The sequence below is a fragment of the Salminus brasiliensis genome, chromosome 19, assembly GCF_030463535.1.
Source record: "Salminus brasiliensis chromosome 19, fSalBra1.hap2, whole genome shotgun sequence".
Taxonomy (NCBI): Eukaryota; Metazoa; Chordata; class Actinopteri; order Characiformes; family Bryconidae; genus Salminus; species Salminus brasiliensis.
The window spans coordinates 31,543,559-31,569,522 of NC_132896.1; the positions used below are offsets into that span (position 1 = coordinate 31,543,559).

Consider the following 25,964-nt stretch of genomic DNA (forward strand, 5'->3'; position numbering starts at 1 on the left):
CTGGGGCAGAGCAGGAAAGTAAATGTAGGTAGAAGGTCCTGTGCTCTGGACTAGTGCTGCAGACCTCTGTGAAGTTTAACATGGAGCAGAGGGAGAGATGGCATCTGCTCACAGCTGTAGTCATGTTAATTATCTGGGCAGTTATACTGGAACCGTTTAGCCCCCCGAGTTCGTCTGAGACCGGATCGAGACCACGTCCTCTCAAGGTGCGTCTCGGTGTGGTTGTTTTGGGCCGTATCCGAGAGCGATTACTGTTTACTGACCTGCCCAAAGGGTAAAAACGAACCAGAGTCCAGATTTAACTGGATTAAAAAGGGCAGGTGTGAACACTCCATCAGTTCTTATTTGGGAGATTTGGGACACCGAATCGTCTGTGAGATGCTTGGGTCATCTCCCTGCACTTCCATTTGGAGGTCTGTGCACAGATTTTCCATGATTTTCCAAAATTCAGCTTGAGGTAGTCCATTGTGGATTTTGAGGAGTGTTTAGGGTCGTTGTAAAATCCTGCTGTAGAAGCTCATCCTCTCTTCATCTTCAGCTTTGGTGGCCACAATTGAATCCATTAATCGCTCTTCCAGTGGAATGTTCTCTGTGCCACTGGCTGCAGCACACGCTCAGGGCATGATCCCTCCACCCCCATGCTTAACAGTTGGAAAGGTATTCTTTGACAACTTCTGCTGATTTTTGTGTTGAGGACATAGGAAAACCCTTTCCATGTCTTCATGAAGATCATATTTGAGCAGGTGTCGCTGCACAGTAGAACAGCAGGGTCTGCTAAATCTTCCTGAAGGTCTTTTGCAGACAGATGTGGCTTTTGAATACCTAGCAACCAGACCTGAACTTCACCTCTACCGTTCTGGTTAACTGCCATTTATTAATTCCATTATGAACTGAGGAAATTGCCACCTGATCTTCGTATAGGCTTCTCCTGCTTTAGGATCATCCCAGCTTTGGGAATGTTCAGAGTTCTAGGCAGCTGCTTAGAGGGGCTCGTGGCTGCTGATGGGCTGTTGGGACCAGCTTTGAGCAGTCAGAGTATTTACAGAGCTTTAAAATTCCTGGCCTTTTCGAAGGACGCCTGAGAGCAAGCCATAGCCCTTAAAAGCTAATTAAGGCCTAAGGCTTTGGTACAGGTTTTCTGGAGGCGTGAATGTCTTGGGGTGCCCAAACTCTGCGTTAAATAAACTGATATTAAATTAAAAAAAAAATCTAATAACTAATAACTACACTGTACTCTATTACTTTACATATTTGTGACTGACTGATTGTGGTTCAATCATAACAAAGAGACAAAAGAAGCAGCAAGAAACACAGAATTACAAAAAGAGAACATTTTTCTGAGTGTACATTTATTTTCGCATTTAAAAAATCAAAAGTAACATCAGTGAACAATGAGTTCCACAGTTTCGGAAAGTGTCACATGAGAAAATAAGGACCGTTCCCTGTCTGGTCCTTGACGACACTGAAAAACACAATGTATTTAAAATGTCACGCATATGAATTACACTCTTCCCCGTGAAACAGGCGCGCTCTGTACGAGTGGCACTAATGGTTTTTAATCAGTAATTATACCGTGTCACTTACACAACAGCCACGTTTCCAGACAAAGCATTAAAAAAAAAACCTTGCGCCGTCAAAGCAGAGTTACCCAACATTCAAAAGCTTTTTGCCCCAATGAGCCTCTCCACTCCCGGCTCCGAAACCTGCTGTAATTACTCCTGCAATTCATCAGCCATCACTTTTAATGCATGGCTTCCTGACCTCTTGCTCTTAACTGTTAAAAAGTACGGAGATGAAAGCATATTCAGCGCCAAGAAAGTAAGACCGCCAAGCCGTGATGAGTCCCAGTGAAAATCACAGTGATCCGTCCGCTCTTACAGTGTACGAACTCTACTACACAGTATATAAACACAGTCGTAAACATGTCGCTGCTGTCGGGGGGCAAAACCTCGTATCCAGGGATGAAGGTGTGAACTCCAAACGTCAGAGTCGTGTACTAATGGATGATGGACTGCGTACACCATACACAAACCAAGCTCATCTTTTCATCCTTTTAATCACTATTGTGGTAAAGGCTGTGGCCGAAGTGGCTCCCTACTTATGCATTAGGGCACTCATGAGCATGTCGGCCAGTGTTTGACAAGTAAAGTGGAGTTCGAACGTGATTTCGAGGGTACTATAATCTCCCACAATGCATTAGTAATTTACAGTAAACATCCTAGCTCACTACATCAGCTGAACGTGGACCAGAATGCATTGTGAGTGGTGATACAATGCATAAGACGGCGGTCCAGACCATCTGGAGAGGACAGCGCCCCATGTAATTCATGAATGGGAGCCTTATGTTTCTTACTTACTGCCAGAATAACCGTAAACTACACTTCAGACGCTACCCTGGGGAGATGCCGTCCTATTACTGGCATCTTATATGAAGTGTAGCTCACTGTTTTTAAAAGGCTGGTGGTGCTGAACTGGAACCTGATACTTTCAGGCAATCTTATTTGGCCCCGCCTGCTGGTACAATGTTGAGATATTTTTGAGATAACCAAAAGCTAAACGTTACTCCTCTACCCTGGTAAAACCAGAGGTTCGTGAGTATAGTGTGTAACAAAAGCATTGTCCCAGTGGCAGACTGTTGGTTCTCATGTTGGTGTCCATGATTTGGACCCATTTGTCATGAAATTTTTATTAATTCCAAAAATAAATAAATACACAATGAATAAAGAGTGGGATATGTTAGAATGGGATGTCATAAAAGCTCCTGTAGGAGTAATGTGTAACTTCATGCGTTAATTTGTCATTTGACCAGTACTGCTAGATAATCAGACTATTTGGTTTGATACCAATACTAATACTTTTACTTTGATGCAGGCTCCTGAATTAGCATAGACATCCAGATAGAGTCTAGATCGGGGTTCTTCAGCTTCATCTACGATCCTGAAGAACCAGTGTCCAGCACAGTTTGTTGATTTTCCAAGCGTATTAGCTCTTAGGTATTAAGTAAGTATTATTACTTACCTAAATAATTCAGTTATTCATAAAACATCTCAATTAGGGATGCACCGATCCGATATTAGGATTGGAAATCAGTCACGATATTAATCAATTTAGGTGGATTGGGTATCGGATAATTAGGCTGATCCATGAAATTGATCCTTTCACTTTAATTTGTTGGCGTGAGACTGCACTACATGTGCAAATAAATAAAAGATAAATGGCAATTTAGTACATTAATATATTTGTGTTCATTTGTTATGTTATATAAAGTAATGTTTAAGTCAATCCTAATGCCTTAGGTCTCTCCCACATGGTGAGGTATACGTTTTTTTAAATCAGAATGCTATATGCAAAGTTTATGTATCGTATCGGAACTAAAAAAGCCAGATCGGTTCATCCCTAATCTCAATACCCAGACCTAAGGACCAGTGAGATCTGCCATTTCTTTGCTTTTGTAGAGCTGAACATGTTGCATGACACAGCGCTTTGACTATAAGCAGGTTTTATGCACAGTAAGGAATACCCTCCCGTCCTTAACACCTTTTTGAAATGAACTTCCTTTCATTAGGCAGTTCAAAAAATGTATTATAGCTAAGCAACCAGTTCACAGATCATTTAGAAGTAAGTGTAGGCACACCTTGGGGATGCTCCGGCTACTCTATTAAACTGTCTACTGCAGGGAGCTCATTGTGAAGCAGTACACACACAGCAGTCTACCGTCCACTACAGAAGGAAATGCTGGTATGGAGTAATACACAGTTTGCCACATAGCAGTATGGAATGGCATATGCTGAAAGGCTCAAGGACACTGTGCACTGTTAAAAGTACAAGATCCTTGAGTGACTTGGAGGTTCTTAGTTTAAAACTGTGGAGGAATTTCTCAAGGAACCTTCAAGGAACGCTTTTCTTCTAAAAACGTTTCTTGAAGGTTCTTCAAAGCACCTCAGGCCTCTAAAAGTTCCTCAAGGATCTTATACTTTTACAGTGTAGGACATTAACGGCTAGACAAAGTTCGGGTCATGTTTGTAGGTAAAACAGTACCGTGCAAATGTCAGAGAACACCATTCATTTTTTTCATTTCCAGACAAATAATTAATAAAATGAAGGAGAAAGTTTTAGGGAGTTTCCCCAAACAGGAGCTCAAAAATGATTAGAAGATACAGACAAAATGGGACGCCTAGAATCTGACCATCAAAACGGCCCCCACTTCACACAATTAAGCCCCTCGTCCGCTCCAGATCTAAGAACATCCACAGGTGTTTCTGTCCATCCTTCCGCCATGAGAAGATGACGTAAAGGATGTAGAACTGATCAAGAAGATCTTACTGAGAAAACGAAAATGGACTGACCACCTCGGGTCATGTACACACTACCCGGCTGTTGAGTCAGAGTCATCAGATGGTTGTACTCTTCACCCTACGCTAAACTTGTAGTTGTGGTTTGGACACTACAGGACTGATCAGCGAGATGAGGTCACAAACTACAAGATCTTTCTCCAGGAGGAACCCGCAACGAGTCTGTCTGATCTCCATACACACGCTTCGTCACAAAAACACACTCAAGAACAGGTGCTAGACCAGTTTTCTTCTTCATAAGAGACGAGCCATACAAGTACACAGAAGATAGAGAAAAGAGCATGGATGGGTGAAAGAGACAGAGCAGAAAATGACTGAGGAGCTTCTTCTTCTTGTATATATGCTTGTTGATGTTGTATAACTCCACCCCCCACTTTCTCCTGACCCTGTGCCTTGCACTCTCATTGGCTGTAGCTAGTCGCTGTGCTAACTTCCAGTCACAACACTTCTTAGACTACCGGATTTCCAGTCGCAGACAGGTCCAGTCTTTCAACTAGGTGCTTTGAGGAGCTTTCAAAGAACCCTTTTTTTCTAAAAAGCCTTTTCTTAAAGGTTCCTTAAAGCACCTTAAGAGGTTCAGATAAGATAATCCTTTATTAGTCCCACAGTGGGGGAAATTCACAGGTTCTCCACAGTTTAAAATTAAAGAACCTCCTAAAGTTCCTCAAGGATCATATAGTTCAGAACAGGACATGGACACCTGACTGAGGAGCTTTTCTTGTATCTATGCTTGTTGATGTTGAATAACTCCCCTGCACTTCTCCTTACCCCGCGTCTTGCACTCTCATTGGCTGTAGCTAGTCGCTGAGCTAACTTCAGATATCCAGATTTAGAGTCGCTGACCAGTCCAGATATCAAACCGGTTAGATATTCGTCAGGGGGTCACTCAGCGAGCGCTCAGATCATGCCTTTCAACAAGTTGCTCTGAGGAACCGTCAAGGAATCCTTTCTGCTAAAAACCTTACGGGTTCCTTACAGCACCTTAAGTGGTTCCTCCACAGTTTCAAATTAAAGAACCTCCAAATTTCCTCAAGGACCTTATGATTTTAACAGTACAGGACATGAACACCTGACTGAGGAGCTTTACTTGTATCTATGCTTATTGATGTTGAATAACTACACCCCTGCTCTTCTCCTCACCCTGTGTCTTGCGCTCTCATTGGCTGTAGCTAGTCGCTGAGCTAACTTCTGGATTCAGGGTCGCTGACAGGTCCAGATATCAAACCTGCTAGATGTTCGTCACTCAGCGAGTCTTTCATCAGTTCACACACACCGAGCCAGTGCCAAGCCAGGGACTGAGCCAGACCTCAAAATCAGTGAATGTGTTTTGGGAGGTCTTGGATGCTGAGATGCAGAAAATGGGTCTGAATGTCTATGACCGAAATTTGGAGGTGTGGAAAGACCTCAAATTTAAAACCTTAAACATCTGATATTAGATTGAGATTGTTGAGGATTTGGGGGAATTAGATGTTAAATATGTTTTTCTCTTGATATTAAAAAATCAACGGTTTATACTTGCTGCCCACTTTGACTGGAAATAAAGGGAAGGGTGGTCTCAGACTTTTGCACACTACCTTGCCTAATGTCAGTTGTACGGAAACATCTGCCCGTATCCTGTATATTTATATATATATATATTCACAGAGCAACAGTCGTAGTTATGCTATGCATCTGTACCTCATGAGACTCGTGAGCTGAATTAAATAAAAACAGTTAATGAGAGGAACACAGGGCTACAGAACATCCTTGCAGATTTTGACCACCCAACAACTGAACACCACTCTTTACAGACATGGACAAAACACATGCAAGTCAACACTACAAACAAGAGTCAAACGCATGAGGATGGACTGACAAAGAAACACTTAGCAGTCGAGGTGTCCATTATTCAACGCAGGCTTCTGATTAGCCTCCATCGTTACTGCAGTCATGTGATCGTAAACAACCTGAACAAGCCTTTCAAAGAAGGCTCACGAGAACAATCAAATGAATTCAGCGCGAAGATGCGAGTGTTCTGCACACTCCTTATTCTGACAGCCTCGGGTTTGGAGCCTGGTCTTGGATGTGATGGCCATACATAGGAGTCTGCATTGCATCAAGGGGCCTGTGAGCTGGCATAGTCGGCGGGATCCTTCCATGAAGCATCATGTCCTTTTCGTGTCCTCTGCGGGTAGAAGCTGGGACGTTCCAGAGGTGAAGCACATTTCGGAAGGGTGCGCCAGGTACTCGGGCGAGGCCAGGTTTTGGCTGTTCTCCTGAAGTGGCCACATCTCCTGCCAGGTGAAGGAGGGCAGGTGGGCCGGGTGGCTGCTGAGCAGTGGCCTTCGCTGTCGGTAGTTGGTCCACACCTGCAAGAGGGTCTCCTTGAAAGGTCGTGTGGTCAGTGTGTAGAGGATGGGGTTTAGAGCGCTGTTTATGGGCAGGATGAAGATGACCACCCATGAGCTGATGGTTCCTGCATGAAGACACAGAGAAAGAGCTTTTTGTCTGAGTCTGAACAGCAACCAACAGCAGATTAAAGGATTGGAGCTGTACGTCTAGACTCATTTAGGAGGTTCATCTTGAACGGGCAATTTCAGCATTGAGGCATTGCTCTGAGTTGTTCTGAGAAGCACACAGCCAATCTGCCCAAGCGTACCCAGCCTTAGAGAATGAAATATCCAAATCCGAAATATAGGTTTGCTTCAGCTGCCTAGGGAATTGTCAGTGGACACAGGCCTCAGCACAATAGATAAACACTCATCAAGGCTGATAAACGACACACTCAAACTGTGTCCCATTTCTCAGCTGACTTGACAGAACCGAGTGTACCTGAACGACACCAAGAACCCCTGATAAAGCACTTACCTGGGATTTCCACATCCATAAGTGATAAGATCTTGAGGATGAAAATAGGAATCCAGCAGAGTGAGTCTGTGATGACAATGGAGAAGAAGCGTTTGGCTATCGTCAGCTCTTTCCTGATGTGGTTGCTGTATTTGGTTGTCTGAGTCCCTGTTCTCTGGATATTATAGAACATGCTTCCGTAGGACAACACAATGATGAGGAACGCCACCAGGTTCAGGCCTATGGAGAAACAAGACCTCATTTAAAAGACAATGCAAATGAATGCACTGCAATTCTACAAGTACATCCGGTCATTAGAAGACACAGGTGTCACTCAGGAAAGTCCATGTGTCCATCTCTCAAAAAGACACTTACTGCCAATGGATATTAAAGGGCTATGCTCGACTGAGCAGATCTGGTGTGAACCCTTGTTGGATTTTTTATGGGCTTGTGAAGATCACAGGGATTACTAGTGTCTGTAGTGTCCCAGCATCGTGTCTCTAAACCTCCAAACCTGGATATCTGAGGTTACATCCTTCCATCTTTTTTAAGGTAGGCTTACTCCAGCATTGATTTGGACTGGAGTATACCTGCAACACACCTTCTACTGTCCATTGTAGAGATGACTGGACTTTGCATCAGTTAAGAGTGGTGCTTTCTGTGTGCCTTTGCAGCTCTCAATTTGACCTTTATCGCACCAAACAAATTGAGGGCTCAGCAACTCTTTCTTTTCCTGACCTGGGACGCTCTCAGAGCTATATTTTTTGGAAGCGGACAAAATTGGTTAGCAAGACACCTTCGAAACACACCTCAGCGGCCTTTCACAAGAAAATACTGTATGATTATTTTTAGATATGGTCCAGGCCTATTCAGATATCTGGACACAGTCTGGCCAATCATTTTACTTTTCATAATTTAGCACCTGACGCTTCGAGTGGGTCTACGGTCTAGCCAGAGAAATCCCATTTGCGGCTCTGTGTGAACTAAGCCCTAATATCAGTTGCTTTTCACTCACCCAGAAAGATGACAATGGAGTAGATCTGGGCTCCGACGGTCTCTGGCTGCTCCGAGTGCAGGGGGAAACACACCCCATTGGTGCCGTAGAAGTTCCGGAACACCTCCTTGCACACCAGAGGCAGGAAAGCAATGACGAAGCCCAGGATCCAGATGGCTACCAGTATGGTGACGGTGCGTCGGCGTCCAGGGGTCAGGTAGCGGAAGGGGTAGACGATGCAGATGTACTTCTCCAAGGTGAGGTAGGTGAGGAGCAGAACCGACACCTCTGTGGACAGCATGGCCAGAGAGCCCACCACCTGACACGGCACGCTGTCCATCCATGCCTGGGCATGGCGGTTATACTCTCCGCGGAACTTTAGGTCATACGCCCCGATCACAAACAGGTAGACACCCATCAAACCATCAGCACCTGCCCAGGAAACAAGCAGGGTAAGTCTCGGTGCAGGTTTATGGAAATTCATGAGTTTGTACATGAGTGCTGGGTAGTATGCGTATGTACTGGGTTGTGCAAAGGTCTTCAAACCCCTTTCAAATCTGTGGTGGTGTTAAAAAATCTACATAGCACCGTTTAACCAACCTGAACAACCTGGAGCGAACCTGCCAGGGGGAATGGGTGAGCAAGACTGGTAGAACTGACCCCAACAGACTGGAAGCTGGTATTGCAGCAAAGGGTGCTTCTATTACATGCTAGTCTACAAGGGTTGAATACTTGAAGGGGCTGAAGGTGTACTTGTCAGAATTGGTATTTTCTAGTATTTTCAGATATGGTAATTGTGTCTATGTGCAATAATAATAGTACTGTAATTCAATTTAATGTGTGCAATCATTTTCAGTTATTATCAATATGCCACTTTATTATATTCATATAATTTAAATATAAGTACTTTATTTAAGTGTTTCTATTTTTTCTTTCTTTGTTGTTTTTTAATTTATTTAATTTTATTTTATAGAGATTTATCGAGTGTTTATTTTTTAATATTTTATTTATTTACAGAGTGTTTCCTTTTAATACAGTGTTTATTCTCATGCGAACGCTTGCAACTGTAACAACTGTAATTTCCCTCCTGGGATCAATAAAGTGTTTCTGGTTCTGATCTGATTCAGATTTCTGATATTTTTTATGAAAAAACAAACAAACAAACAAATCAGGCTTTGAGCTATGAGAGCCTGATCTCCATTCCCAAGTAGGACATCTCATTAAAATCAGTGTTGAGCTTGCTCCAGATGCGCCTAACAGCTGATTGTGAACCTGCCATTTTTCTATGATGCTACTCCCCCTGTTACAGTCAGTGGAGCATCAGCATGATCCTGAAGCTGCTGTTTTAAGGTAGAATCAGTAATCCAGGTTTTCCAGATGACTTTCAAGGGGGATGATGCATAGTCTTGTGTCTGTAGTGTGATAAAGGACATGCAAGTATGGATGTCAATGCAGTTTGTGCGTATGACAATAAAGTCAGGGTAGGGGTGAATGGAGGTGTTCACTGGTTTGCTTCATTAGCTTCATTTTATGCTTCAATATATAACAAAATATGAAAATTGGAGCATAATCTGACTCCACTACTGGCAGTCTACAATCTTTCACAATCACAAGTTACTGATTACTGATTTAATCAGCTACTTAATATGCCGTTAAAAAAAAAAAGCTTATCTCAAGCCTGACTTCATAGCATCTTCGCTATTTGTTGATTGAGCGCACCTCCAAAAGACATCTTTTTAAAGCCATATGTATTCCGGTTTCATTCGAGCCCCTTGCACAGCTGTCTTCAATATGTCATGAAGGCGTCTCCAGGAAGGACGTGGATTACCTCTAAGCTAGCCCCTGCATACAGAGAGCCTGATATCCATTCCCAAGTAGGACATCTCATTAAAAGCAGTCTTGAGCTTGCTCTGGATGCGCCTAACTGCCGATTTCCAACCTGCCATTCTCAATGGCTGCCCTGCATCCATCCAGCAGGTGCACATGAGTTGAAAATGAGTTGAGGCAGCATCTTTGACTGCTGCTACTTTCCCATGACATCCAGAGGCTGAAGCAGCGAAAATACGCATAACCAGGCTGGACTGCCAGGGGCGGAAGTGCTTGGACATTGTTACAGCATGACTAGAAGATGAGCATTATTGCTGGGCAGTACATCAGAGATTATGGTTCTGAAAATATTTAAAGTTGGTTGTGTAGACTTGAAAGTATTCGCCCCTAATTTTCTAATTTCTTTAAAGCAGTAATTACGATTTTTTGTTTAAATTGAAAGTAGTAGCAGTAGTATTCCTGACTGGGAAAACAGGACAATATATTGTTTTAAATGGTACCAGTGTGCTGCGTGACCATCCCTGCACCGTCTAATATTTTCATTCTAAAAACAGAGGGGTCTGGTAGGATTTTGGGGGGAGTTTTTCTGGCCAGGTCACATGTCTTTACGTACTTGCATCACATGCACAGCCTCTAAATGAGGATCCAGCACCGTTTGCTGGATAGCTAAGCAACCACAGCACTGCTAATGGCACTAATACAAGTCTGTGTTGCCCAGCTACAGCCCCAAAACATCAATGCTCTAGAGGAGATCTGCATGGAGGAATGGGCCAAACTACCAGCTACAGTGTGTGCAAACCTGGAGAAGACTTACAGGAAACGTTTGACCTCTGTCATTGCCAACAAAGTATTGAGTTGAACTTTTGTTATTGACCAAATACTTATTTTCCACTATAATTTACAAAAAAAAAATTATTTAAAATCCTACAATGTGATTTCCTGGATTTTTTCCTCATTTTGTCTCTCATAGTTGAAGTGTACCTATGATAAAAATTACAGACCTCTCTCATCTCTCTCAAGTAGGAGAACTTGCCCAATCAGTGGCTGGCCAAATACTTTTTGGCCCCACTGTACAAGAGCTACTCTATATTCTATAATAGAACAGCCTTCATCTGCTGGTTCAAACACTGTCAAACCAGAGAATCGCAGAAATACAACTGAAGAGAGCTGGCAAGAAAAAAGAGAGTGCCACAGAGTCCTCGCTAAACCCAGGATTAACAGAGACTAGGCTTTTGTAAGGAAGCGAAAGCACGAGAGCTGAAAGCCTTGATGAGCTAAAGTGATGCTGAGTTGGATTTCTTCTTGCTGAACAGGTGAGGTGATATTTCGTCTAAATCTGTGGACTTGTGTGTACCTGTGTCACAGTGCAGTATTCTGTTCACTTCAATTCAATGTTATTTATTTATATTTATATAATGAATGTTTTCACAAAGCAGCTTTACAGAGATCCGGGAGTGGTGACAGTGGCAAGGATAAAGTCCGTCAGATCGAGAGGAAGAAACCAAGACTCAGAAGGGGTACCCATCCTCCTCTGGTCGACACCGGATGGTAAAATAATAAACAGGAATAAAAACAACAACAAAACAAAACTGAATTAAGAAAAAAAATAAATAAATGTGCCATCAAACTGAGATGAAAACGTGAGTGAGGTGATAAAGTTCATGCAGATAAACAGTCATGCAGTGAGGTGCGGATAAATCAATGCAAGGCCCCAGGCAGGACAGCGGGCAGCAGGGTAGTGGAGAGCCAGGTCTGGCGGTACCAGGATGGAACAGAACTGGGCATCTCAGTATATGGGAAAGAGAGGGAGGGAAAAAAACAAAGGGGTTAGGAGGAGCACGGCAAAGATTTATGGGGGTGGGGTTTTGGGGTTATACAGCGGGACAGGATCCAATGGGTAGACGCAGAGCAGCGAACCACAAATGGACTCCCGTCAGCGGCGAGGGGACAGGACAGAGCTGTTGTGTTAGCTACCTGTACAGCAATTTAGCCGGTTAGCTTGTCAGTGCAATCTACATTAAAAGGGGACGGCACCAGAGCTATTAATAATAGGGTTGTGGGTTCGATACCTAGGCTCAGCAAGCTGCCACGGTTGCCACCATTGAGCAAGGCCCTTCACCCTCCCCAAGCATGTGTGCTCACTGTCACTGTGTGTGTTTGATCACTAGTGTGTCCAACACTAATGATGAATATGGTTGTCTTTTCTTGTCAATTTATTTAAGAAAGACGTCCATCATGTGACACTGTGTGAAAAAGTTATTGCCTTATAGTTAGTTATTATCTGATCAACAAAGTTTACTAGATCAGTTGAACCCTATTGGCCTTCTTGCTTCCAGCTCTGCTAAAAGTATGTAGGCCAGGTCAGCAATGCAAAGAAGGCTGAAAGGACTGAACAAGCAGCACTCTATCAGTCTAACATGGCTTGACACAGTGAACCCCTGCTTTCAGCGGTTTTGAAGCCTCAGCCTCAAGAACAACGGTTCAAAAAGAGCCCGAAAAGAACACTGAAGGTTCTCTCCCATGTGTCTACAGGCTTCACAATGTTCTGGCCTAAATACGATTAAGGTTGTATTGACCCAGGGCCTTTCTTTCCCCCTCCTGCTCATATTTTCCTTAGAATCCCACAGGAAATGGCCCCAAGATAGTCAGAACGCTTCTGCTTTTAAAAAGTGCTGCCGCTGGTGCCTCTCTAGTCCGAGCAGGATGCCTTGAAACACTGAGAAACGCTCTTTAGAAAGATGCTGATCGTGTACGCAGCAGCAGCTTAGCTGTTATGGTACAGGGTTTTTTTATGTATGAGGATGAAAAGCACTCCAGGCAGAGCTTTTACTATACAAAACACAAAATGATGACGTGGCTGAGATCAAACATCTCCTGCTACCATGTACCTGGAAAGGCCCACAGGATTCTAGGTAAAGAGAAACAGGTGGCCCTTAAATAATGATGATTTTACTCTGATAAAAGCCAGTGCCTGTCCACTGAGATCCAACTGGCTCGAAATGTGGTTCTGCTGATGGGTCTGTACAGAACTAACTCCAGCCTTTCTGAGTCAAAGCAAAGCTGAATGAGAATACAGATGTGGGAAGCGAGGACTAATGCTATATATATTGAATATATATTCAGTCCATATGTTTTCAAGTGAAGCCAATTGCTTTCCATGCCAACCATCCACCGCCTTATTATTGTAGCATTTCAATCTTGGGCTCCAGAGTCCCACAGCCATCTGAGAGTCGGCCCCATCATTGGGAGATCTTAAACTCAATCCCTGGCGATGTCATAGCCAGAAGTCCAACGAAGCAAACTGTAGAGAATGCTGGACTTATTCTATCTACTGCTGCCGCCATGATCCGAGAATCGCTGGTTCGAATCCTGGGTCATGCTGCTTGCCATCAGCAGCCAGATTCAGAAAGAGCACAATTGTCCTTGCTCTCTCAGGAGAGGGTTGATGACACTTCATCCCCACATCACTTCTACTGTAATGCTGGTCAGCAGAGACCAGCAGAGAAGTCTGTTAGCTGTTGAATCAGAGCTGTGGATCTGGCGATTTTCCTCAGAGTGTGTTGCATCAATGGCAGTCCTGAGTTCACATGTATTGGAGAAAACGTGCTAGTCTTCATCCTTTGCTAGTGATAGAGGGAGTTCACATGAACAGGGATTGAGTAAGTGGCTTTCCAAATTGGGTAGAAATTTGACGTATATGTAGTTCTGAGAAAGCTTCCTAGACCCTTTAAAGGTAATCAAGGCTATTTTAGAGCTTTATAGAACCATCTACAAAATGTAGATGAAGAATGCCACCAATCTGAAGAACGCTGTAAACAGAACAGGCAGGTTCTGTAGAATGGCACTGTAATGAGGGGGCAAGACCCGACCTCAGGGTGGGAATTGGTAAAGATTGAATTGGGGAACACATTCTAACAACCTGATTGGACGTCAGCCGGCAAAATTCGCTTATCATTTGCATAAATCCAATTCAAATGATGCGACTTTACTTTCATTGGCTTGTGTCGTATTAACCTGCCAATGTTTCATAGGCCGAATAGGTTGTCTGACTCTGATTTTAGGTTGAGTGGATTGCTGGTTGAGGGCCTCTACTGCCTTTTACCTTGATCAAAATAAATGAATTATTCATTCAGAATACAGAATAGTGATGATTGCGATGGTTGAAAGGCACCCAAGCAGTATACTGTTTATGCCGCTGGGTCCCTGACAGTTCATAGATTGAGAAGAGGTGGTACAGTGCAGTGAGTGCCTTAATGGATGTGTGTTAAATGGGTCACAAAGCAGATGTTAATCATTGGCAGAAAGGAGTGATTGCATTGGGGCGTGCCCAAGGCCATAGTGTAGTGGCTGAATATACAGGTGTATGGAAGCGTATGGGTTATACTGGTCTACCAGTGTACAGGAAATTCTCCTCAGATTTGTGGCAGAAAGATGAAACTGATGGACCAGGACCACCGATGGATTTCCCAATGCAGTTCCCTGTGGAGTGTCCTTTCAGGAATTGGTTGGGAAGAATCTGCATTGACTTCTAGAAGCAATTCTTGCCTGGAAGTGAAGTGATTTTTGTTCACAAGCTGTGAAACCCGCCGGTGGTCCTTGTCCATCAGTTTCATCTTTCTGCCTCTACTGGTAGACCCGTATGACTGTCCATGTGCAGATTAAGCTCCTTTCTTCACACTATGGCCTTTGACACGCCCAAATGCAATCACTCCGTTTAGCCAATCATTACCATCTGCTTTGGAACCCATTCCCCATGCATCCAATGAGACACTCACTGCAATTTATGAATTCTGTTGCACATCCCTCAGATATTTATAGCCTGATCATCCTTGTGCAGCTCCATCTACAGGAGACTGAAGTTACTACCACCTTTAGGCTCCTGCAGGTGACTCATTTTTTGTACAGGGAGCCAAAAATCCAACAGAAACATGGTCTGAGGAACGGCCACTAGGTTAATCCCTCTGAAAATGCATTAAAAGCAACTAAACTTCCAGTTCACTGAGCAGTACATGAAGATTAATGACCATAAGATGAAGACTGGAATGTCTCTCATCAGCTAAACAAAAGAATGAGGAGAAATAATGAATAAGTGAGTCTGGGTGCTTAGCAGCTGAGTGGAGTGGAAAAGACTAAAGCCACACCATCACTGGAGACGAGCTCCCACTCCCATCTCAGTAAATACGATGGTGTGTATTTGCCTGTGCCTAACGTCTGAATGGTTCGACTGTATTCATAAAATAAATCTGTGGGGGTCCGTGGAAAGGTTTTCACACAGGAAGGGGCCCTCGGCTCAAAGAAGTTTAAGAAGGCCTGGCTCAGGACCACCAAACGATCAGAAATGGCCCTGCTATTTATGCATATGAGAGGGCAGCGACCTTCCACATGATGATGCCTCCAACTGTGGCAGCAGATGCTGTTCTATCCGCTCTGCCAAGTTTAAAATCTCATCTGAGAGAAGTGCTAAGCTGTGGACAGTGCCGGTTTGTTAGTTTTGTGGGACTAATTGAATTAGCCACGCTCTGTCCACAAATGTGTTCTGTCGTAAATACTGGCACGGTGTTGGAATTCAGCTTGAGGAGAAAGGAGAAGCTTCTAATGGTCTCTATTTGATGGCCTCACTTTATTTTATTATGTTCATGCGAGGCAACATATTAAGATTTTCTCTGCATCGAGGCCGGCATACTGGTGCGATAGTGATGCTAATGCTGTGGCTGCGATCCTGGGCACGATTATATGATGCTAATACTGCAGTAAAGATGCTAACGCCACAGAAAGGATGCTAATGCTGTGGAAGTGATGCTGATCGAGGCCAACAGGTGGCATGGTAGCGGTGCCAACACCATAATGGCAATGGTCATGCCGTGGTAGCAATGCTAACACTGTTATTGTCATATTAAATGCTGCAGGTATGATGCCGGGCAGGTTAGGGGTCTCGGTGCGGTTGTTTTGGTCCGCATCCAAGTGCAATTACTGTTTGTACACGAGTTCAGGCGTGAAAACACCCTCAATGAGATATGGTTGAGTAGATGGGGTGGTGGTGGTGGGGAGTAGAAATTTCAGACTCACAGACTTGGAAGGTTTATATGGTCAATTAAAGGACTTTAGATTGGGAGGACTTCAATGAATCCCTGTCATATTACATGATTTCCCAAAAATCTGACTCTGGGGTCTGGGGTAGCAATGACAGAGACGCCATTGTCCCGTTACAGTCATATGCTTTTTTGAGGTAAGATTGCTGCATAATTTTGCTTAATGCACTTTAATGTGCAAATATGTGGAGAGGGTGGAAACCAGCAGAAACGTAGGCTCTGGATCTACTCAGTACTTCAGTTTCTTTCTAAGGCTCGACTTTGCACTCAAGGCCCAGTGGCTCCATCGTCGCTTCCATAGGCGATGCATCATCATACAAAAAGTGCTTTTGAACGATTCTGTTTGTTTTCTTGTGGTAGGATTGTGCTTCTTCATAACACTCCATGCTTGAAATTTCATTCTGTGCCTTCCTCAATCCCAATGCCCTAAACAATCATCCTTCTGATGGGATTCTTGCCTCTGGGTTACATTCGACCACGCCTGACCAAGCGAACAGGACCACTTGGAGCACTCTCCTCCACAGACAGCCACATGGTTACATGTTAATCTTCAACCATGAATAGAGAAAAAAATCAATTATTACATTTGAGCATGATGTAGACATCAAAGAAACTCTCGGGAATTGCTTTCCACTTCAGCAAGTGCCCGGATCTGATCCGGACCCTTCATCACTCAACCCCGGCTCTCTGCAGCATGCAGATGCTGTGGCTGCGTATTTGATACATGTCGATATTTGCAGTGTATCAAAAAGTCGAAATCAAAGAGCAATTTTTCATTTCACGAACAACTACCCCCAGCACGCAGGAAAGTGTGTGTAAGTGAGTGTGTGTTTGCTGAGCAAGCTTGAAAAATGGGAATAAACTTTAATAGAAACCAACAACAAAAAGTGTCCAATTTAAAAGAAATACCAATGGTCAACATGGCGATTGAAAAGAAATGAGGGAAATCCCCAAAGCTTGAAAAGAAATCCAGACAAAGTATATGTGTTGTGTCAAGGTGTGTGTGTGTGTTTGGGGGGGGGGGGGGTCTTTGGAGCCAACCACCGTTGATTCCCTAAAGAACTTTCAAGGGGTACGTCTTTTAAAAATGACTCAGTTGAAAGGTTCTCAAATTGGTCCATAGGGTCTCCCCATTTAGTCCACATATTTCCACAGTTGGGACTGAGCAGAAATTTGGCCCATCTGGGGTGCACTGTGGCCTGGTCTGAGAACCAATGCTTCAGGGAACTGAACATGGAAGCTCTACTAAAAAAAGAGTTCCTTGCACAAAGCCACAGAAGAACCACAGTTCGATTGATCGTTCTTTGGCGAAGCACGAAGATTTGAGTCTGCAGAACCTTTTAAAAGTGTAGCTGAAGAACCTTCAGATGGTGAAGGTTCCTCACACTTAAATCTTTTTTTTCAAACGTGGTTTCTTAAAGAAGTGGTTCCCCTACCATCATACTGGTCTTCAGGGATACAAAAGCAGGACACTTCCCACCAAGTAGGAAAGCCTGTCCAGTCTGGGGGGTCTGTACTTCTAAAATATATTGGTGGTTTTTAAATGATGGTTCTTTGGGAAAGCATTTCTGCAGATGAGGTGTAAAGAACCTCCACATGATCTGAAGGTTCTTCACAGAGATCTCAGAAATCTGCTTTTTTGGTCTTCATGAAACTGGTCACATTCTGGTTGGAAATCCAAAACCAAGCCAAGTTGCAACTTCTGAACAGTCTAGGGGTCCTTGAGGACCCTTTTTAGGGGAACTAAAAATAAATACACAAGTTAACGTATGTTGTCAGAAGGTCCACGGTTGCTTCCTTTCAATGGATTGTGCTTTGGGGAAGCACTTTTGTAAATATGTGAGTGTGAAGTACCTTTTAAAAGGGTGTTTAAAGAATCTCTACATAATGTGAAGGTCCTCCACACTCTCAAATATCTCCTTTTCAAACATGGTTCCTTAGGTTATGTGTTGCCATACTGTCATACTGGTCATCAGGCATCTAGAAACAGGTCACATTCTCCATCTATACCCAGGTATGTATTGAAAGTTGGAAAACTGGACAGTCTGGTGGTCCCTGGAGAATGATTTGAGAGCTTCTATGTTAGGAAGCCAAAAGTGGTTCTACCAGGGCAAGACTCCTTTGTAAAAACCCTTTGTAGCAGGTATCTTTTGAGGAGTGTATATCTGCTAAGTATAGTCCACTGTTTATGAAATGCAGTTGTAGAACACGAGCTGCCCTCAGGCTTCCAACCTACTGTGTAAAAACTGGCAAGAACACCACCCACCTTTTACTTAGAGGTTAAATATACCTGACTACAATAATGAACTGCTAAAGGCTGAACACCTCTGCTGGGTTGAGAATAGTAGAAGACAGGCGCAGTAGGTAATCGAGCAGATGATATAAAAGTTCTCACACATCTAAACCATCAGAAAAAGTGATTTTTTGTGACTTATTTTTGAGCTTTTCTGTGGAACCCTCTTCAGTTCTGCTTTGACCTTAGCGCTTGCAAATGTACTTTTACACAGATTAAGGAACACAGCAGGGAGGTGCGAAACTTTGCACATCCTCTTAAGCACACCAGGGACACCTTTTGCTGAGCTGTGGTGTAAATGGTGTGTGAAACCAGGACTGCAGGTGTAATTAGCTATGACGAGCTACAAGTTGTTTTTGCTGTTAGGCAACATCCCAGATCCTACCACGACCCCACCTGTACCAACCTGGCTGTGCCATCAGTTTGTACCAGCAGTATGTGGTTTGCTTCGTAGTCTGGTGCTACGTGCCGAGCAGGAGTCTACTACTAACCACCATATAAGTACTCCCCAGTCAGCATGAAGGTATGAGTGTATCTCATTAATCTGCCTCTGTTTTTCCCTGTACTAGTATGACTGTCCATGTGCAGATTTAGCTCCGTCCTTCACACTACGGTCTTTGGCATGCCCAAATGCAATCACTCCGTTTAGCCAATCATTACCATCTGCTTTGGAACACGTATCCCATGCATCCAATGAGACACTCACTGCAATTTATGAATCCTGTTGCACATCCCACAGATATGTATAGCCTGATCATCCTTGTGCAGCTCCATCTACAGGAGACTGAAGTTACTACCACCTTTAGGCTCCTGCAGGTAACTCATTTTTGTACGGGGAGCCAAAGATCCAACAGAAACATGGTCTGAGGAACGGCCACTAGGTTCATCTCTCTGAAAATGCTTTAAAATCAACTATTGGCACTAACTAGTCCTAATTGCATCCTACTGGCTTTAGACCTAAAAATGGGCCCCCAGTTTGAGTCCTGCTTTCTTTCAGTGGTTCTTCTTCCTCTTTTTAGGGAGCTTTCCTTCTGGGTATTGGTTCCTCCTAGGGGTTCCTCTTCTTTGTCTTCCTTGTGTTTTTTATTGAAGGTTCCTTTGAAGTATTGGTTCCTCTCAGTGTTTTTTCCTCATGTTCTTCATGTTCTTTTCATTGGTTCTATCTCATACTCTTATAACGTCCTTCTTTTGGGTCTTGGTCCCTCTCAGTGTTTTGTCCTTGTTGTTTTGAGAAGCTTTGCTTTTTTAGTCTTGGCTTATCACAATGGATCTTCTTCTTGGTCTTAGGGAGCTTTGCTTCTGGGTCTCGGTTCTTTCTTGTGTTTTTTTATTGAGGGTTTCTTTGAAGGCTTGGTTCCTGTCAGTGGTTCTTCTTCTTGGTCGTAGGAAGCTTTGCTTGTTATTGCTTGCTTGTTATTGGTTCTGTCTTGTGTTCTTATGGCGATCTTTCTTTTCTTTAAGTCTTGGTTCTTTCCTCTCAGTGGTTCTCCCTCATGTTCTCATGGGGTTCTTCCTTCTGGGTCATGGTTCCTCTCGGTGTTTCTTTCTTGTGTTTTTTTATTGATGGTTCCTTTGAAGGCTTGGTTCTTGTCAGTGGTTCTTCATGTTAACGATATTAGGGAGCTTTGCTTTTTCAGTCTTGGTTCCTCTCAGTGGATTTTCATCATGTGCTTATGACGTCCTTCCTTTGAGTCTTGGTTCCTCTTAGTGTTTTTTCCTTATTTTTTGGAAAGCTTTGCTTTTTGAGTCTTGGTTCCTCTCAGTGGTTCTTCCTCTTGCTTTTCTGGAGTTCTTTATGTGGACTTTTGGTTCCTCTCAAGGATCCTTCCTTTCACACTTAGGAAGCTTTGTTTTTTAAGGCTTAGTTCTTCTCAGTGGTTCTCCTTCATGTTCCTATGAACCTCTTCTTCTGAAGTCATGGGTTCTCTAAGTGGTTCTCCCTCCTGTTTTATGGACTTCTTTTCTTTGAGTCTTGGTTCCTCTCAGTGGTTCTTTTTCATGCTTTTCTCGAATTCTTTCTGTGGACTTTTGGTTCCTCTCAGTGATCCTTCCTTTCACAGCTTTGTTTTTTAAGGCCTAGTTCTTCTCAGTGGTTCTCCTTCATGTTTTTTATGAACTACTTCTTCTGAAGTCATGGGTTCTCTAAGTGGTTCTCATTCATGTTTTTATGGACTTCTTTTCTTTGAACCTTGGTTCCTTTCAGCGTTTCTTCCTCCTGTTCTTATAGAGTTCATCCTTCTGAATTTTGGTTCCTCATGTATTTTGTTCTCACAGTTCTTCATTTGGATCTTTGGTTCATGTTATAAATCGGAACGCATTTGTTTGACTCCACTGTTACTTTCTAGTTGTCTTTATGGTTATTGTAACACTTTAGATCTACCACAAGTCCCAACCAATGAAACACGTTTAGCTGTATCTGCCTAGATACCACAAGTTTTTAAAATTCTAATTGCACAATTTTCACCATCATTTCACAAAAGTTTTTAAGTAAATAGGACTAATAATTACAAAAACAACAGCTGTGAAATATATTGAACAGTGCCCAACTCTGAGTCAAGGTAAGATGAAAGCTGGACTTAACGGCTCTCTTACAGCAGAGGGAGATGATGCACATGGCATGGAGCTTGTTCTCGGAGCGGATGTACGAGCGCATGCAGATGACGAAGATGTTGCCGAAGCAGGTGGTGGCCGAGACCACCCAAACGAAGACGCGCAGGACAATGTTGGCCAGAAGGTCCTCAAAAGACGAGATGCCGTCAGTGTTGGGCTTGCAGCTGCGCACATGAGGAGCATAGCCACAGTACTGGAACTTCTTAAAGTAGCTAAGGTCAGAAAGAGAAGGAGAAAAAGAGAGAGAGAGATAAAGAGTCATCTGTTAGTGACAATCTTATAATGAAGATAAAATAAGAGCTAAACAAAAATGCAAAATTAGCGTTGGCTTGAATGACAGGCTAACCGCTGTTTATCAGTCTTAAAGGCACTGTAACGAAAATAGGCAGTTTGTTGAACTCAAGGTGAAGTAAATGTTAGCTAGATAGTGAAAACAGGGACAAAGGACACTAAACTTCGAAAGAAAAGAATTCATATAGGTCGTAGGCAGTTGGAAATATGGTATGTGTGTGTGTGTTCACTGCTTGGTTGGGTCAGAAAGGCAGTAGTCAACTTCCATCTGTGTCCAACACTAATGGTGAACAGGGTTGTCTTGTCTTGTCTGTGATCGGTTCGGCTCCTAAAGGCATCTTTTCTCTCCTCCTTTATTAAACTGTCTTTGTGCCAGAGGCTGAAAACTGTCTGAACGCCCCTGAATCACGAGCGTAGTGCTTGAAATGCAGTTTTAGGAAAGGTCTTGGCGGCAGGAGTACAATCTGAGGATTTTATTGAGAACTTCAACTCGTCAGAATATGGACGACATAATGATGTACAGCCAGATTTAATATGGAACCTTCAGAGAGCTGGAGAAGGTTTTATAGTCTTGGATTTTCCCAGAACAAGAGAACACTCATCTCTTAGAAACCTCATCATCATTACTATTATTCATCTCTGGGTTGTTGTTTTTTTGTTGTTGTTGACTAAATCTTTTTTTAATGAGGTCCTCCTAGATAAGAACATGGGAGAATACTACAAAAGACACAAATATCAGTGCATTCATTCTGCATGGCTCCTCCAGTCCTCAAATTATTCATGTTTCCTCAAACCGTGGGTGAACAGCTTTAGCAAAAAAAAATAGATATGAATAATCCCTTGAATGAACCCAGATGCAGTCTCTTTAGCTTACAATGGGGAAAACATTGGGCGGTATAACGCTGATACTGCGGTGTGTCAAAATTAGGACACGTCTAATATGTCAAATTTGTGTTCTATCTCTAGTACATGACCAAATGTGTCCAAACATGTTTGCATTGCTACAGGTGTATGAAATCAAGCCTCTAGTCCTACAGTCTGCCTTTCTTACATACATTAGTGAAGGAACGGGAGGTTCTGAAGAGCTCACTGAACTCCAGTGTGGTTCTGTATGTAATAGGAGACACCGCTGCACCAACAACTACATCAAGTCAGCTGGTGAAATTTAGACCTTCCCTCCTAGGTCTTCCTCCATCAGCTGTGAGTGGTGTTATTATTGAACAGTAGAAGAGTTTAGGAGGAACAGCTCACAGAGAGCAGCTCAGTGTCCACTGAGTGTCTGTCAGACCACGTAAAGTTACAGAGTGGGGTCAGGGCCGAGTGCTGAGCTCAGAGCAGAGTGCAGAAAAGCCTCCAACTGACTCAGAGCTCCAGACCTGCTGCTGCTGCTGTTAGAGCTCAGAGCCAAGGAGGACCAACTCCAGATTAATAAAGCCTATGGGTTTAGATTGGAGTGTCATATTAAAGCTCCTGTATGTGTAGGTGTCCCAATACTTTTGTCCATGTAGAGTCTGATAGGTTGTCCAAACAATTGTTCTTTGAGTTACACAGCTGTGAAAATGCACATTTTTGTTTTTTGTTTATAGTTAATGGCAGAGAAACTACACTCCATGGACAAAAGTATTGGGACGCTTGCTCATTCGTTGTTTCTTCTGAAATCAAGGGTATTAAAAAGATTATCCTGCTTTTGTTGGAGTAACTGTCTCTGCTGTCCAGGGAAGAAGACTTTCTGCCAGATTTTAAAGGAGCATTGGTGTGAGAATTTGATTGCATTTAGCAGCAAGAGCGTTAGTGAGGTCAGGATTTTTTAGGATGATCACCACCCCACCTCATCATCCCCAACTTCCCAAGTCATCCAAAAGTACTGGATGGAGCTTCACCATCCATCATTTCAGAAAACATCATTTTTCCACTGCTCCACAGCTCAATGTTGGGGGGCATAATACCCCTCTAGCCCACGCCTGGCATTAGGCAGCATGGTGCCAATAGGTTGATGCTTATCTGCTTCAGAGCGTCCTGTTGGTAATACTTTTCTACATGGACTAGAAAAGCTGTGTGTGTGTGTATACTGGGTCTGTGGCAGCAATGGGTGCAACTTAAAGTAGCTGAATGCATTCTTTAGAAGGGGTGTCCACAAACATTTGACATATAGTGTATGTTTATATCACAAAAAGAGCTAAAACACAACGACAGGTTTTCCCCCCTGATATTGACCCTTAAAAAATGGGACTGTTCCAATGCTATTCTTAGTAACCATCCACTTAATGCTGGTGCAGATAGTCTCGGCAGGGTACGAGGGAGCTGAAGACTGCTCTTAGAGAAGCAAGTGAGGGCTTTATGTGACTGAGAACATTATTTCAATGAGCCATAAAAGTTTAATGAGTGACATTTTGGTGGAAAAAAAGGCAACACTCACATGTGAGTCAGGTTTTTGAGAGGTTCAAACATCCTCCTGTGAATGTTCCCGATCTCGATCCCCTCGATGCTCCTGTGAGACAGATGGTTCTCTTTTAGCAGCGATACCGGATCTCGCTTTGTGAAATGCTACACCCCTGCTTTTTCTCTGCCCTCAACCAAATGTACATCCTTTTTTCAGATACAGACGTTCTCTGGAAATCTTTGATGTAGAGCCTGAAAGGAGACTGCATTCCCTCCATTTAGGATGAAGAGAAGAAACAGTAAAGATTTGCCAAAGCACACCGAGAGCTAGCACACACAAACAGCCCATTACTCAAATTACTGGCCTGGCTTTCTTGCCTGGGTTTCATGTGAATGTGTGCTGTTGATAACAAGAGGTTGAAGTGAAGGGGTCTGCCAAGGCCTTTCACTGAGATAACTGAGCACTCGCGCTGTAGTTACTGCTGAAAACGTCCTGTTTTTTTCCACTAAAGAGCTTTTAGCATCACAGGCTTTCGGCTAGCATCACAAACAGGCACCCACGTACCGTATGCTGCCCATCAAAACCATGCTGGTCAAAATCTCTGAGCAAAACAACTGAGCAGGTTTTAGGCCATTAAACATTATAGTCCTCGCAACCTGCTGAGCATCAGCGCATTGTTTGGTCCGAGACCTCATCCTGACTGAGATTAGTTCAAATCACTGTTATTTCTTTTAAAATCTCCCCATGACTTGAGACTCCCTATGATTCTAATCACTGCGTTGCTTGTCCTGAGAGCTCCCCTTGACTGAGATTGGTTCTAATCCCCAAAGATTTCTAATCAATGTGTCATTGGTTCTAATCTCTGTCATTTATTCTGAGATCTGCCCTTGACTGAGATTGGTTCTAATACCTGAAATCTCTCCCTAACTGAGATTGGTTCTAATCCCTGAGATCTCCCCCTGACTGAGATTGGTTCTAATCCCTGAGACCCCCCCTGACTGAGATTGGTTCTAATCCCTGAGATCCCCCCTAACTGAGATTGGTTCTAATCCCTCAGATCCCTCCCTGACTGAGATTGGTTCTAATCCCTGAGATCCCCCCCTGACTGAGATTGGTTCTAATCCCTCAGATCTCCCCCTGACTGAGATTGGTTCTAATCCCTGAGATCCCCATCTGACTGACATTGGTTCTAATCTCTGAGATCTCCCCCTGACTGAGATTGGTTCTAATCCTTGAGACCCCCCTCTGACTGATATTGGTTCTAATCCCTAAGACCCCCCCTGACTGAGATTGGTTCTAATTAACATGTAATTTGTTTAACAAATAAATTTCTAATTTTTAATTTTTAATTTGTTTGTAATCGTAAGTTCTAATGTTTGACCAACAGAGTTAATGTATTTAGTTTTTTTTGCTCAGAAAAAAGTACATACATGAAATATTCACAGATTTTCCCCTGAACGTCACAGAATTTCCAGATTACCTCTTAAAAATTGCTTTTTCTTTTAGTTTTCTTTAAAACCAAAACAATTGTTGGTTAATTTATTTAAACTATATTAGATGAGGCAGTGGGTTTCCAAATGTGTACCATTCGGCCGTTATCTGCACTCAGACATTTCAGCTGATTAGAAATGTGTGCTTAAGGCACCAAGTAGCTGAAACTTTTCCCTGGTCTTTCTTTGCTAGATGACATAGCAAGACTCAAATATCAAAAGAACGCAAGCCGGCCTTCCTCACTTTGATGGGTAGTTTAGGTTTGAGGCTTTCTTGGTTTTAATGGTCAAACTTTTCTGCACACATACTTCAATTTCTACCGGGCGAATCACTGCACATGGTTCCTAACACGAGGACAAACTGTGAAGCCTTACATAATGACTGCCTTATCCACCAGTGCCCTCTATATGTGAAAGCCACGCCACAGCTGCAAATTTCACGCTTAAAATGGAATCACAAATGACTCACAAAGACTTTAATTTATGCAGTTTGTCGAAATGGTCCATTTGCAGGTCCTGGATCGGGTTGTAGGAAATATTCCTGTGAAGTGAGAAGAAAAAATGAAATGACTCACAATGAATCCAGAGGCTGATGGAGGTTAGATTTCATGGGTACTCAACAATGCGGTAGTTGAAGGCACTTCAGGCTAGTTCAAGATTCATCGCTTTTAAGCAGTTTCATGAATATGAATGACAAGAGAGAGAGAGACAAAACTGTCAAGACGCAAACGACTTACAACTGCAACAAGTCTCCCAGATTTACAAAGAGATTGGGTGGGATTGTCTCAATCCTGTTGCTGGATAAATCTCTG

The 25,964-nt window shown here is 43.2% G+C and overlaps 1 protein-coding gene across 2 annotated transcripts in view; it reads right to left on the reverse strand.

Annotated features, from left to right (window-relative positions):
- Positions 1 to 1,385: 1,385 nt before the first annotated feature.
- The window catches only part of rxfp1 (relaxin family peptide receptor 1), a 104,420-nt gene continuing 79,841 nt past the window's right edge, over positions 1,386 to 25,964 (reverse strand). For both annotated transcript variants that reach the window (XM_072663078.1, XM_072663079.1), the window contains 7 exons: positions 25,890 to 25,961; positions 25,622 to 25,693; positions 23,699 to 23,770; positions 20,974 to 21,203; positions 8,194 to 8,604; positions 7,200 to 7,418; positions 1,386 to 6,807 (listed from right to left, as the gene is read on the reverse strand). In XM_072663078.1, coding sequence (XP_072519179.1) covers positions 6,497 to 6,807; positions 7,200 to 7,418; positions 8,194 to 8,604; positions 20,974 to 21,203; positions 23,699 to 23,770; positions 25,622 to 25,693; positions 25,890 to 25,961 — 1,387 coding nt within the window. In that variant the 3' untranslated portion in view covers positions 1,386 to 6,496. The remainder of the gene's footprint in view (positions 6,808 to 7,199; positions 7,419 to 8,193; positions 8,605 to 20,973; positions 21,204 to 23,698; positions 23,771 to 25,621; positions 25,694 to 25,889; positions 25,962 to 25,964) is intronic.